This window comes from Tamandua tetradactyla, chromosome 10, assembly GCF_023851605.1.
Source record: "Tamandua tetradactyla isolate mTamTet1 chromosome 10, mTamTet1.pri, whole genome shotgun sequence".
NCBI lineage: Eukaryota > Metazoa > Chordata > Mammalia > Pilosa > Myrmecophagidae > Tamandua > Tamandua tetradactyla.
The window spans coordinates 39,416,507-39,430,700 of record NC_135336.1 but is presented as its reverse complement, the minus strand read 5'-3'; the positions used below and the strand labels follow the sequence as shown (position 1 = coordinate 39,430,700).

The 14,194-nt window shown below is 37.7% G+C and overlaps 1 protein-coding gene across 14 annotated transcripts in view; it reads left to right on the top strand.

The window, feature by feature from the left end:
* BBX (BBX high mobility group box domain containing) overlaps window positions 1–14,194 on the top strand; it is a 285,719-nt gene that overhangs the window by 267,212 nt on the left and 4,313 nt on the right. For 13 of the 14 annotated variants that reach the window (XM_077118480.1, XM_077118481.1, XM_077118482.1 and 10 more), the window contains 4 exons: window positions 2,460–2,549; window positions 3,931–3,990; window positions 9,519–9,716; window positions 11,757–11,943. In XM_077118480.1, coding sequence (XP_076974595.1) covers window positions 2,460–2,549; window positions 3,931–3,990; window positions 9,519–9,716; window positions 11,757–11,943 — 535 coding nt within the window. The remainder of the gene's footprint in view (window positions 1–2,459; window positions 2,550–3,930; window positions 3,991–9,518; window positions 9,717–11,756; window positions 11,944–14,194) is intronic. The other variant, XM_077118493.1, reaches the window with a different exon arrangement.

Sequence of the window (14,194 nt, the reverse complement as noted above, 5' to 3'; positions counted from 1 at the left end):
AATATAAAATGGTGCAGGTATTTTAGAAAACAGTCTGGTTTCTAAATATTTAAACAGAATTATCAACCTAGCAATCCACTCCTAGGTATATACCCTAGAGAAGTGGACAAATCTGCACAAATGTTTATAACATCATTATTCATACTAGCCAAAAGATAAGAACAACCCAGATGTGTCCATTAACAAAATGTGGTATATCCACACAATGGAATGTTATTCAGCCATGAAAAGGAGTGAAGTACTAATACATGTTACAACATGGATGAATTTTGAAAATATTGTAAATATAGAAAGACTGCCATATGATTCCATTTATATGAAATATCCAGAATAAGAAAATTTATGTAGACACAAAGTAGATTAGTGATTGTTTAGGGATGGGGAGAATGGGGAATAGTGGGGAGCTGTCCAGAGGGCATGGGGTGTCTTAAAATGTTCTAAAATTGGTGAATATACAAAAACGATTGAATTATATACTTAAAAGGGTGAATTGCATGGTATGTGAATTGTATCTCAACTGATTGAAATTACAAAATCAATTAAAAAAAACAATAGGTTTGTCAGGGGGAGGGGGATCACAAGTGATGGGCATGGGTTAGATTGCAGTTTTATGTAAATTGATCAGGAAATAGTTGAAGAATTGCATAAATTAGCCAAGTGGATATCTGGGAGAAGAGCTTTTACTAGGCAGTGCGTAGGTCCCAAAGTAAAGAAGTAAAGACGTAAACAGCATTCACTGGGAACAGCCAGGAACCCAGTGCAGCGGGAGAAGAGCAGACATGGGAGAGTGGAGTAGTCGGAGATGAAGTTAAGGAGGTAGTGGGCTCTGAATCACATAGGTCCGGTAGGGTAGTTCAAGGTCACTAGCTTTTAGAATGTGTGGAATAGAGAGAGGACTTGCCAGAGTGGTGAAAAGTTGTGAGTAATCAGCCTATTGCTGGGTATTAAGGCCCTGAGATTAGAGGAGATCACCAGAGGGGTGAGGCTAAATAGAGCCCCAGACAAGGACCAAGCCCTGAACATTCCAAATTTTTTAAAAGGGCAAGAGAAGAGGAAGAAGCAAGGGTGATGGAGCAGGAAAGATGAGAAGAAAAAGGGGAACATGTCTTACTAATCCTACAAACCAGTTAAGGGAAGTGTTCAGAGTGGACGGCATGGACGATTGCTCACCTGTGTCAGATGCTGCCAATCACAGCCCAGTACCATGACGACTGAGACCTGATGATTGGCATCACAGGTGTATGAATTGTCGATGACCCTGAGAAAAGCAGTTTTTTGGAGTGGCCGGTTAGATAGAAATCTGGTTGAAGTGGGTATAAAGCAGAAGGGAAGAAGAGAAATTTGAGACAGGGAGTGTAGCCAGCCCTTCTGAGAAGTCTTGCTGCATGGGGAAACAAACAAATGGGGCAGTAACTGATGGGGGGGAAGTCTGGTCAGAAGAAAACTTTTTTAAGTTGGGAGAAATAATGTGTTTGTAAACAGATTTAACTAGGGAGAAATGATGCTGCTCAGCAGGAGATGGGGAGGATGGGGCCTAGTGCATAGCAGAGGACCTGACTTTAGGTGGGAGCTCAGGTGGTTTACCCCTGGCAGGGAGGGAGAGCATGTGGGCACAGATGCTGATAGGTGGGTAGATGCAGCGCTGGCAGCTTCTAGAAGTTCTAAAGTTTTTAGTGCTCACATCAACCCTGTAAGTTAAGCACTATTATTATGCCATGTGAAGATGAGGAAACAGAGAAGTTATGTAAAACAATTAAGTCAGCTTCACGTAGGATTACTAGCAAAATGTAAAAAGCAACCTGCTTTTAAGAGCTCAGTACTAAAAGTTGATATTTCTGATTGGTGACTAAAAAAATTTGTGTTCCATTTTCTTTAACTGAGAAAAGTAAAGTCAACTCTGAAATTCCTTCCTCCAGAAAAAAAAAATTGGGCGCAAATATTTTTCTATTTTGAAATCACTTTTTTCTTCCTAAAACATCCTCAGAAAGATGAGAAAGCTATCTAATGCTATCAGGGCAGCTTTTGTTCTGAACACGCAGTCTTTCTTGTGGAAATCAGTTTCTCAGAGGTGATGAAATGCACCTTTAAGTCTTTAAAGTAAAATCTTTTCCTGATTACAGACTACAGCTCCTTTGCTGTTATTCGCTATATAATATATCTCTTAAAAGCCAACAGCTACCATTTTACTCACTAAATCTGCAGTTTCTGCTTAGTTACTCCCATCCCTTAGGGAGGCTTCCACCCAATACTTTAAAAGCAAATTTCACTGGGCTTTAAATAAGCCTGAAGAAGGACACTGAGCACTTTAATTAGAGAAGTGGAGATGCAAGACGATAATTCTTGCAACCCAACTTACTTAGTCCGTGGGTGGGAGGAGGGTGAAATTATTTAGAAACGCACAGCATTGTTTTATAAAACATTGTGAAGTTAAAATATATTTATATTAATATTGTCTGTAGGTCCATTCCAGTCTCAGAAAAAGAACTTATTCCACAAAATTGTCAGCAAATATAAGCACAAAAAGGAGAAGCCTAATGTTCCGGAAAAAGGTATTCGTGCCTTCCATTCTCCATTAAGGTTTCTTGACCACCTTCATTGTGACTTCATCTTTGAGTGACGCTTCTGAACACTGCCTTAGCCCTCTCCTTCCTTTGCTTGCTCCAGCAACATCATCAGCTCCTAATGCAGGCATATTCATTATTTTATGGACTCCACAGCTATCTGCAAAGAGAGATCTCCTTCACTTGGAATGCCAGTCAAATCCCATATTTGTTTCGACTTTCAAGTTCCTTGTAAATCCTAAAATTGCTTCAGTTCATCTGTATTTGGTTCATTTTGTAATTTAGTCTTCTTGAGCTCTTATCTACCTTTTTTTTGTTTTTGTTTTTACTGTTCTCATTTTTTCATGTTTGACAGCCTTCATACCAGGGCCACATTTCCTCCCTCCTGAAACCTCACCAGTTTCATATTTGCCTGAAAGTCCCACAGTTTCTATACCTCCTCTGACACTTGAAGATTCTTATGGACCTTTTCCTCTACTCCCAAATCATAACCTACCTCTTTTTTTTCTCCATCTAGATACTTCATCATTTGCCAGGCTCTTCTTCCCACTTCGTTCAGTCATATAACTTTTATTTCCAAAGAACACTGGAGACTTGCACTTTAACCCCCTTTTACTCTGAACATCTACCTCATCATTAGGATCTTGATGGGCCCTTGAACTTCTTCAGAGCTCATCTTAAGATCTTTTTCTTCTCATAGTTTGGGACTCCTGTTCTTCTTTCCCATAAAAAATAAATCTTCCTATCTGGCTCAGAGCAGCCACATGTCTCAGAAGTTGGACTTTCTTTTGCATTTTCCTGCATGTTAGTATTGTGAATACCATGAAACCTATCCATCCGGTGCCCATTTGCATCCATCCTACTTGCATGGCCAGATGTGAAGCATTTCCTCTTTCTTGAATGAGGCTATAAGTGCGCCACTCTTCCATATGTAGACATATGTACCTACATCTTCCTGTACGCAAGCTTTTACTTTATTTTGGTTTTATTTTCCCTCCATTTCATTCGCTTACTTTGGTTTGTATAATAATGATTTTCTTTCTCTGCTTCCCGTGGAGAGAGAGCACTCTAGGTAGATTGTCAGCTGGCTTCCCTTTTTAACCTATCTTCAGATTAAACTCACAGAAATTATCCTACAATATATTTCATAAAAGACAAATTTGTTTATTTGGAATCCATTTCCTGCATGGCCTCATTATTTTAAGTGACAGAATCAGTTTTGAGAATTAAATAATTGAAAAAAAATCTGCTCTATTTGTATGATAATGTTTCAGATTTAAGCTGCTTTGTATGTTGTCTTGTTTTTATAGTGTGTCTATCCTAAGTATAGGGTTTCACTTTCTTTTCTCTTTTTTGTCATTCTTTTCAGGAATTGGGGATAAATGGTCAAACAAGCAACTCTTCTTGGATGCCATTTACCCTACAGAAGGTAAGAAAAGCAATATTCATTCTATAATTTCAGGTGTCTAACTGTGCTGGAAAAGGCATAATTTTATAAGTTTTGAAAGTTATACTTTACATTGGCATAGAATTAGACAGTTACATTTTTTTCTTTCTCTTCAAATAAAAGCTAATGTTTATCTGACTTTACTGAAGATCAGCGGTGTGTCAAATGGGCTTAATTTGCTGAAGAGGGCTGGCAGTCCGAGTAGGCCATTATGGGGTACTCCTGGTTGGTTGGGCATGGGTAGGCCTGCAAACGTGATTCCCAGCCTGGATTTTTCCCTAGCCCCCTGGTACCTCTAAATCTGTTAGAGTATCTCTACGGCATATGTATCTCCAAACAAAGGGCCAGTATTAATTAGCAACCTTTTATCTGTGGTATGGACAGATAAGTAAAAATATGGATTAAAGAATAAATAATAGGGGAAATATAGGTTAAAAAAATTAAGTAGATTGAAATACTAGTGGTCAATGAAAGGGAGTGGTAAGAGGTATGGCATATATGAGTTTTTTCTTTTTCCTTTCTTTTGCTGGAAAGATGAAAATGTTCAGAAAGATGATCGTGGTGATGAATACACAACTGTGTGATGATATTGTGAGCCATTGATTGTAACCATGTCAATAATGTTTGTATGTCAAGAATGTTAAAAAAGAATTAACCAGCAATATTGTAGCTCCTTGGTGTAGACTTCATTCAAAATTCCCACAGCATATTTATTTTGGATTTTATCTAATTTCTGTTAAATATTGAACCCTTAGGTGAAGGCTAATTTCTATAGTAAAGGGCCACCCAATCCCGGTTCTCATTGATTCCCTTTTTCCCATTGTAGATATGTTTAAAGAGCTGACCATTTTTGTAGTGCTTAATAAAGAGTCATTCATTTGAGAACTAGACAGTTTCCTAGAAGTCATCTCAGTCTAACTCCTTTAATCTACACATGTCCATAGAAGGGAGCTTAATGACCCAGTCCACATCTCTGGACTTCCCATTTATTGCTCTAGTATTGTATACTATCATGTCTATATTGAAAAAGAGAAAAAATGAAATTCACATTTAGCCTAAGTCATTTAGCAAAATACATTGGTATAAGATGCGTATTGAAAATATTCAAGTTCATTATTTGAAATAATATTAGACATGAACTTTCGTTTGGTAGGCATACCTCATATGAACCACATTCCTACCTTTGTGTTGTTTTACTTTTACAGAAAATATCAATAATGTATCTGTTTTCTGACCTGTTATTTCTCACTCATAACCTCTATAGAGTATTATTTCTGCTTAAGTGCTGGCAAAACAAAATATGAATTGTCATGCTATTCTCGGCATTAAATCCTCGCAGTCCAGACTTGATATATTAGCTCTCGTGTATTTAAAAAATATATTCCATACAGATGCAATAAAGTAAGGCAGTGACGAACTATCAGAGCAATCTAAAACAGCATTTAAGACTACATTCTCTTATATGAAATGACACTGTTCTAAATATTTTGGTTTTTTAAGCACTGAAAACTCTATATGATGTGAAGGAGGGAAACAAGTATGTGTAGCATGGTACAAAGAACCATTACCTAGGAAGTAAAATACCTGATTCTAGTCTCAGATCTGCCATTAATTAGCATTTCTCAGTAGGACAAGTAATTTAATCTCACTGGGATTCATTCTCCAGGTTTGTACTATAAGTGTGTTTGTAATACATGTAGTTAGAAGAGTGGTGAGATGAGATACAGTAATACATGAACTTCTAAAATGTAGTGATCTGATTACCATGGTATCTGAGAATGTGATATGTTGCTGAAAGCACCGTACTCTGAAGCTCAAATTTTCTGCTCTTTTGGGGCCAGAAAATAAATCAATTTTGAGTCTTATCGGCAGTTCTAAGAGTTTGGTGGAAGTAGAGTTATTGTTCATACTAATATATATGGAACAAAATTTGAGGAAAAGGGCACTGAAAAATGCATGTCCTTTAGGGTGGAATTACTCATTTTATGTGACCAAGGAAAAAGCTATCAGTGGTAATTTGAACATCATTAATCACCTGTGATTGAACTGACCGTTTTTAGTTGTTTATTTTCATATCATCCCCAATATTTGTTCAGGTTGTGACTATATACTTTGTGAATTATGTATGCCCTTTGCTTTATCCTCTCTCATCTATGGCCATTTCACTGCTTATTGAAACTTTTTACCTGAAGGGTCAAAATATAGAGACACAGAAAATGAAACCATAGCCAGGATAATTTTAACACTTGTAAGCCATTCTGGACAAAGGTTAGAATTGTCTGAAACTGATGTTTGTAATAGAAATGTTTATTGGACTGAGATAATGCCACTAAAGTTCACTCTGCTTTCTTTACACCAGCCTGGGTATAATTGGCTTGCAATTTGTTTTTTGATTTGCTTTGTTTTTTTTCCAAAATATTGGAAATCTTTAGGAGCTTAATTATACCTCTGAGTTTTAAATGATAAACCTATCATCTGTTTTAAGCATTTTTCTCCATGATTTTAAATTCGAAATGGCTAAACCATTTTCTGAAACTTTTACATGTCATGTAAAAAAGATTGCTCAAAGCCTGGAATTAAAGATAAAAGTTTCGGATAAGCTGAGAAGACCTACTGTACTGAGTTATTGTATAATACATTCATGCTTAAGCGAGAAGTTTAAATTGTATCAATAGTGATGATGATAATTAATACTTAACATCACTTTATAGTTTACAGAGGGCTTTCACTTTTTACATATATTTAAAAAATAAATCTTAACAGCAGCCCAGTGAACAAAGGAGGGTTTATTAGCCCCTAATATATGGTTAGAAATTAAAGCCCAGCCAACACAACCAGGAAGGAAAGAAGCCCAGACTCTTTCCACTAATGCACATTAACCACTACAGTTTCTGTTTCACTACAGTTTTTAAAGCATATCTACAGACTTTTAACCCTTGTTTGGTTCAAATGTTGTAAATATAAATGGTATATTACAAGAAAAGAAAACCTCTAACTATAAATTGCCATAAGACTGTGTTCTTTGCAATATATAAATCTAATTAGAGAGTGAAAAATTCTGATTTATATTTTTCAAATGTGATCCACAGGCTCAATCTCTTTTCTCAATTTTGAAATAGTTAGTATATAACTTCAGCCAAACCTTCCAGGATTTTAGACAAGGCTCATTGATTTGATTTTTCTCCTTCATTCCATTCAGCTTCTGACTGCTGTCTAAGCTCATGGGAGACCAACCAAAGGCAATGAGATTCTGGATTTGTCTATAATAATTTCAATGCATGTCTGAATTAGGGTACTGTAGTGGCCTCCTGGGGTATGATACAAGTCCCAGGGTTGCTTTCCCAAAAAACTTACTCCACATTTTGGGTACAGAATTTGGAAAACAAGACAGTCTTTTATTGCCACATTACTAATGTGGCTCCAAGAGTGAGCTCACATTATCCCTCTCAAATGATATGCTCTCTCTCAATGGGTTGTGCTTATGATTGAGTATAAAATCTAGCCCTGTGGACTTGTTCTGCAGTGCTCGAATAGTTTTGTGTTCAATTAAAAGCCGAAAGTTTTTGGAGAATAAAGCCTTTCTTTGGAGAATAAAGGCTTTATTCCCTTTTCTTGCAGGGAAAGAAAAGGAGGGAGGGGACGGAACTGTTGTCTTTGAGTATCTACAATTGAAATTCGCCTTTTTCCTTATTTTTTATTACTTATTTGAAAAACCATGTTTGGGAACTTTAGCTTTTTTTTTGCATGTTGTATGGCCAGGGTCACGTTTCATTTTTCCACGTGAGTATTCCGTTATTGCAGCATTGTTTGTTGAATTTTTTGTTTGTTTGTTTGTTTTGGGAAGTGCATGGGCCAGGAATCGAACCCAGGTCTCCCTCATGGCAGGCAGGAATTCTACCACTGACTACCCTTGCACCCTCTGCCAAATATTTTTAAGAATAGAATTACTATATTAAGACTGCCCCCACATTGCCATCTACTAGTAATAAAGAGGTAAAGCCAAGCCACAAATCCTGGTGTAAGTTCTGCCAAACAAACTTTTTTTTTCTTTCATACAAATTAATTCCCACTTGTTTTGGAATGAGAAATCTAGAATCTGCTCTTCTTTTCAGATGTCTTTCAAGGACAGTGTGCTATTGCTTCCAGGGCAAAGATCTTACGAATTCATAGCCCTCCTTTCTTACGTGGATGTACTTAAACCCATTAGAGAGTTAGGTTAGAAATTAAAATTGAGGCTTATGTAAGTGTTTATACCAGCAGGTGCATTCTTTCATGTCCTGACTTATTCTTCTTCTGTTTTTTTTCCTCTTATTTTGTTTTTTTTTTTTATCTTCCTATGTTATATATATGTTTTATTTCTAATCACCTTCAAATTAGCTTTGTACTTTCAGTTACATTTTAAAGGTTTTCTTTTTCTTTTTTACATAAAGTTTTATCATGTCAGACCTTGATTTTCTGACCCATCCTCACTTCTTCTTTATCAAAAATTATTTTTATGCCTGTCTTAAGAGTTTGGTAGTTAAAATGGAAAGATGTCTCCACCCCAAAAGCCCTTTAGAATAAGGAAAGGTCCCAATCATGAATCTTGACTGTACACATATACTCCTAAATGCTTAATATGCTCATATCTGCACATTTTTCATCTTATTTTTAAATTAAGGCCAGGGATTGGGGAAAAGAAATCTCCTAAGGAAATATGGAAATGAGAAAAGGCACAAGTACTCCCAAAAGTACCTATGAACTAGGAGTAAAGTCTTTTGCCTTCTTCACCCTTGGAACTAGGATCCTCAGGGTACAAGAGTATGTTATTGAATGTTTTATCAATATTACAATTAGAGTACCTAAAACTAACGTTTCCACGAGCACTGTTGACATGTGGTACTTTACAAAATTATCTCACTAAGCACATTCAGCTTGTCCTAGCTCTTAGTGAATGGGAGTTTCATTTACATCTTGACTCCACCAGTGTTTGCTCTCCCCTTTTTGACTTGGTCATTATGCATAAAAGAGAACCCTCACAAACATAAGTTTCTTTCTAGATCAGTCCAGTCTAGTGATTGAAAGCAGATAAATATTCCATAACTATAAATTTAATGAGCACATATCTAATCTCAGTGTCTTCAGAAGAAAAGAAACTCCTTTTACCATCCTTCTAGACCACGTGGCAAAAAGAGTCTTGATTTACTCAGATTTGCAGACACTGTGCTTCCCACCAACCTATAAAATCCAAATACTTAGAAAAATCTTGCTCCAGTGGCCTCTTGGTTCAGTGTTCTGTTAAAGGAGGGCTGGGGAGGGGGTATCTTAATCCCCTGTTAATGAAAATATTAAAAAGTAGTAAAAAAGTTATGGACAGTCTTTTTTTTTCTTTTTCCCATCAATACCTTAAAAATCCTGAATGTAAATTTTTCATCCGAATGAGTCAGAACATTTAGAAATGTTTCCTTCCAAGAGCAGTGTTGTCGCCTTGTGTCTTTGTGTGTAACTAAATATGGTTTGTCCTATTTCAGCCATATTTTCAGAAGACAAAAACACCACAGAGCCTGCTCATAAGGTCAGAAATACCCCATCTATTCCCAACACTCCAGAGCCAACAACAACTCAAGAACCCTTGGTGGGCAGCCAAAAGAGAAAAGCAAGGAAAACCAAGATCACACACCTTGTCAGGACAGCAGATGGCCGGGTATCACCAGCAGGAGGCACTTTGGGTAAGAAGAGGAAGCCTTAGGCAGAGCTAAGCAGATGAGCATTACGGCCACATTGGCCAGAAAATGACCATGAGCCAACTGTGGGCCCACATTGAAAAACAGGTTGTTCCAAGGGTTTGGTTGCAGTGACATTTCCGGCTGATGACTCTCCTTGAGAACTTATACTCCTCAGATTCCTAAATGCATACTTTATTCCATGTTTTCAAATTATAGCTCTTTTTCCAAGACCATATCTGGAATTCCTAGAAATAAAAGGTAATATTTAGGACTGTTACCTTCTTCCCTTTTTTAACATGCGCAAAAACAATTATGAGTGAGTAAATCCCTGAAGAGCCTAGAATTTTAAAAATACTGGATAATTCAGTATTTCTCTGTGGTTTAGTATTCAAGCTACTGCAGGCCAGAATATGAGGTATTTAAACCAGTGTATTAAGGAACCTTAAAAAATATCCAGCACTTCTTCTAAGCTACTGATTCCACATGAGAGCCTAAGAATGTTCCTTGATTTCTTAACTTTTAGGAGCCATTCCTTTACCAAATAACTTTTAGTGAATTTCCCCATTTTCATTTGTGACCTGTGGACTATTTGCTGTTGCTGGCCTCTGTGCCGATAAAATTGACTGAGGGGCCCTAGATAAGAAGTGGGGTCAATGGGTGATTCTGAGCAGCAGTCCCAGCCCCCTTAGGGCCAGGCACAGCCAGGCGTTGGTGGTCTTAGCCATAGCCTTTCTGCCTTGCAGCAACTCAACCTTTCTAGCAGCCCTGGAGTAAGCATCCTTCCCTCCACCCCAACTAATTTCAAGAAACTAAGATAAATATCTAAGTCCACAGTGACCTTTTATAAATAGAGAAGGAAAAAAAAAAAACGTTTCAATGAAGGTGTTTTGAGGGAGTATTTATAAATACCTGATTTGGATGAATTTAAGTGTTAGTAGAGATAAAGTTTTTTGCTGAGTTTAGAATTAGAGGACAACTGGTGAATTCTATTCAATTTTTCTTGTATTTTGCATATAGAGTGTTAAAATCATAAGGCATCTTGAAGTCCCCCAAATTTGCCCTGTCATGTAAGAGATGTCATATAAGAGATTTCAAAGAGATGGAATTTTGTGTCTGAGTACTACATTCAACTAAGTAAAAATAGGATGAGGCTTAAAATTTCATTTTCCTGGTTTTTAGCCTAGGAGGCCCCTCTCCTTCCCTTTGCACTCTGGATTCTCTTTTCTAATTTTCATTTTGTAAATTGTCATAGCCTCATTTTTATTTGTAGGAAGACTTAAAGACATTTTAGAAAAAAACTCACTTTTATGGAGAAAAGCATCATAGTACTTTCATGTCTTAATATGTGACATTTACAGCCATTATCAATTGCTTGCTTTATTTAAAATGTTTTAAATACCATGATAAAAATTCCTCCTCCTCTACAGTAGCCACACAATAGAACAAAGAAATGGTACACATTTCCAGCAGGTATATTTGCATAGCTTTTCAGCCATGTGTTTATAAATACCAAATGGCCCTTTGCCTTTGTTCCATTAAGTCTTCAGAACAAAAAATAAAAACAACGGATGTCAGGAGTGATTAAGGCAATTCTAAGTGTTGGTTTCACAGCAAAGCAGTTCTTCAAGCTGCCACAGTAGTACATAAGCTAAGGCTTCATCAGAAATATTTAGACAGTTGAGTTTCTGAAGGCCTTTTACACCATCTGCAGTCCTCTCTGAAAAAGTCCCTCGGACTTTGTTTTGGCCAAGGCCCATTTTAGTCCAAGACTGACCACATTCCCTGACCTTAGATAAAGCACAGCTTCTCTTCAGCTCAGCTTCAGGGTGCAGTACTGCCAGCAGTTGGAATTGAACTTAATAAAAGAGTTTTGCCCCTGGGAGAAAAAATTCAAGAAGAAGTCTTAATGTTCAATTGACGGTAATGTGAACCATAAAGTAAGTTAGCTCATTTCACACTGGCACAGAGTTTTTTGTGTGTCTCTTCTCTGGAGAGAACGCAGTGGTCCTCTTCCTCTTGTGATAGATTTCTCTCTGATTACAGATGACAAACCAAAGGAACAACTGCAGAGGAGTCTCCTTAAAGCCACTGAGATAGACTGCGGCGATGAATGCTCACATAGCACCGAGGCTGAGGAGATGCGAAGCAGTACTCCAGATATGCCTTCTGTGTCTGCCTTCTTCAGCCTCGCTGCACTGGCTGAAGTGGCAGCCATGGAAAATGTGCACAGGTTGGTACTGGAAAACCTTATTTTCCTCACGTTCTAAGGGGTCCTGCTTAACTTTACCCTCTTCCAAGGAACATAGATGGAGAAAACAACATAAAAGCCTAAATCATCCTTTCTGATATGATTTGTGACATTTTTACAGTGCATTGAGGTTCTTGGATTTGATTCATGAGTACTTTTCTTCATGTGAGGGCTTGCAAAAGTCTATGTGCTAATTAGCAGTGTGGGAACATAGGAGGAAATATATAGCCAGCTGAGTGGGGTTTTTGGAACATACCATTCTGTGGCTAAGCTTCATTTCCATAGAAAAGCCGAAAGAACAGGGAAGCAATATGATCTAATCATTAAGTAGGGGCTTTGAAGTCAGATCTCTGACCTGGGTTTGAGTCCTAACTGCCCCCTATAAACTGTGATATCTTGAATAAGATCATTAACCTCTCTAACCTCCATGTTTTCCTCTAGAAAATGGGGATAAGTGGTACTCATCACTGCCATTCACACTAAGTAGCAAGTGCTCGGCCCAGGGCTGGCTCGTGGTAAACTACCCCATTGAGGTTGGTGTTGGTGGCAGTGGTGGTAGTGGCTATAAGAAGACAGTGTGGTTCAGCACAAGGAGGATAATGGTGTCAAATGGACACAAGGCCTGAATTTTTCTTCAACTGTCTCTGATTTGCTATACAAGGAAATCTATTTCTCTGGACCTCAGTTTTCTCATCTCACATTAAGCATAATGAATATACCCAAAGAATCACAAAGTTATTAGGTTCAGACAAGCTATAGATGTGAAGGCTCTTTGGTAAAACCACACAGAAAGTATATTAATTTCTAAGTGTAATTGGACATTCTGCTACTTAATGAGTCTTTGGAGACAGCAAAAAATTCTTTTGTAAATTCTTGTATTTCATATTTTTATTCAAGGTGGATTACCCACAGTTGAGCTTCTTTCTTAGACTTTCAATCTTTAGTACAAAAGGGCTTGGAACTTAGCATAACTTATAGAAGCTGCGTGTCTCCATTCTCCTTCACATCTGGGTTTAGGAGGCCGTGACATAAGCTTTGTGTGCGTCTTGCTCTTCACCTGTCACATTACGGTTCTAGTACTTCCTCGCAGGTAGATATGTCCAATAAGTCACATTCCTTTTCATGTGTACACTGCAAGTTCCCAACAGCAAGTGAATGCTGATAGGTACTGTGAACCCTGCTAGTGGCTCTGAGGGAGATAATGCGCAAGACACTTCTCCAGCATTCTTGGAGTCTTAAAAGCTAGTAGGAAGGACAAACATGTACACATACAAGGAGACTTAAAATATATGCCCAAATGTTAAGTGGCACTCCATGAATTATAGATGGGGTATATCTATAATTCAGATGGGGCATCATAATTAAGAGTTCAAAAAAAGGCTTTCCTATGGTCATTCTCACTGCTGCCAGATACGGTGACGTCATTGTTCTATTACCCAGCATTCCATGATTCTTGTTTCTGACAACATAACTCTTCATCTCCCTCCACACCTCTGCCACTTCCTACCCTGCGGTCCCATCAAATCACTTGTTCCTCTCTAGATAAAACAAATTCTTGCCTTTGTACAGCCTCCTTTTTGGTGAGCTCTTGGTCTTCTCTCCAATACTAGTCCTTGTGTCCTTTTCTCAAATCCTTCCGATTCCCCAGGCTCCTCTTTTCCATGCTGCTCCTGCACTCTGTGTACATTCCTCTACTAGACCAGCTGCCACATTGTTGTAAATTACTTCTTGATGCTTGTATATCCTCCCTATATGTTTTTTTTTTTTTTTTTTTTTTTTTTTAAAGGAAAGACAGAGAGAAGGAAGGAAGGATAGAAGGAAGGAAGGAAGGAAGAAAGGGAAACATCTTTAAACATTTTCTTGTTTTTATTGTATTCTGTTTCTCCGTTTTTTTTTGTTACATGGGCTGGGGCCGGGAATCGAACCGAGGTCCTCCGGCATAGCAGGCAAGCACTTTGCCCGCTGAGCCACCGCGGCCCGCCCCCTATATGTTTTTAATGCTTTGAAAGTAAAGTGCTGATTTTATTCTTATGTCCCCAGCCACCTTAAACAGTTCTTGGTTGAATGAACAAATGAATAGGTGAAGGAATAAGTGTAATGCTTGAAGTACAACTAAGATAGGTAGTAGGCATAAGAAAAATGATGTGAGTTAAGGTTCTTTTTTGACTTCCCATTAGCAAAAACACTAGAATTTATTTAATCAGTCTAGCAAATAAATGGTTGGTGTTCTTAA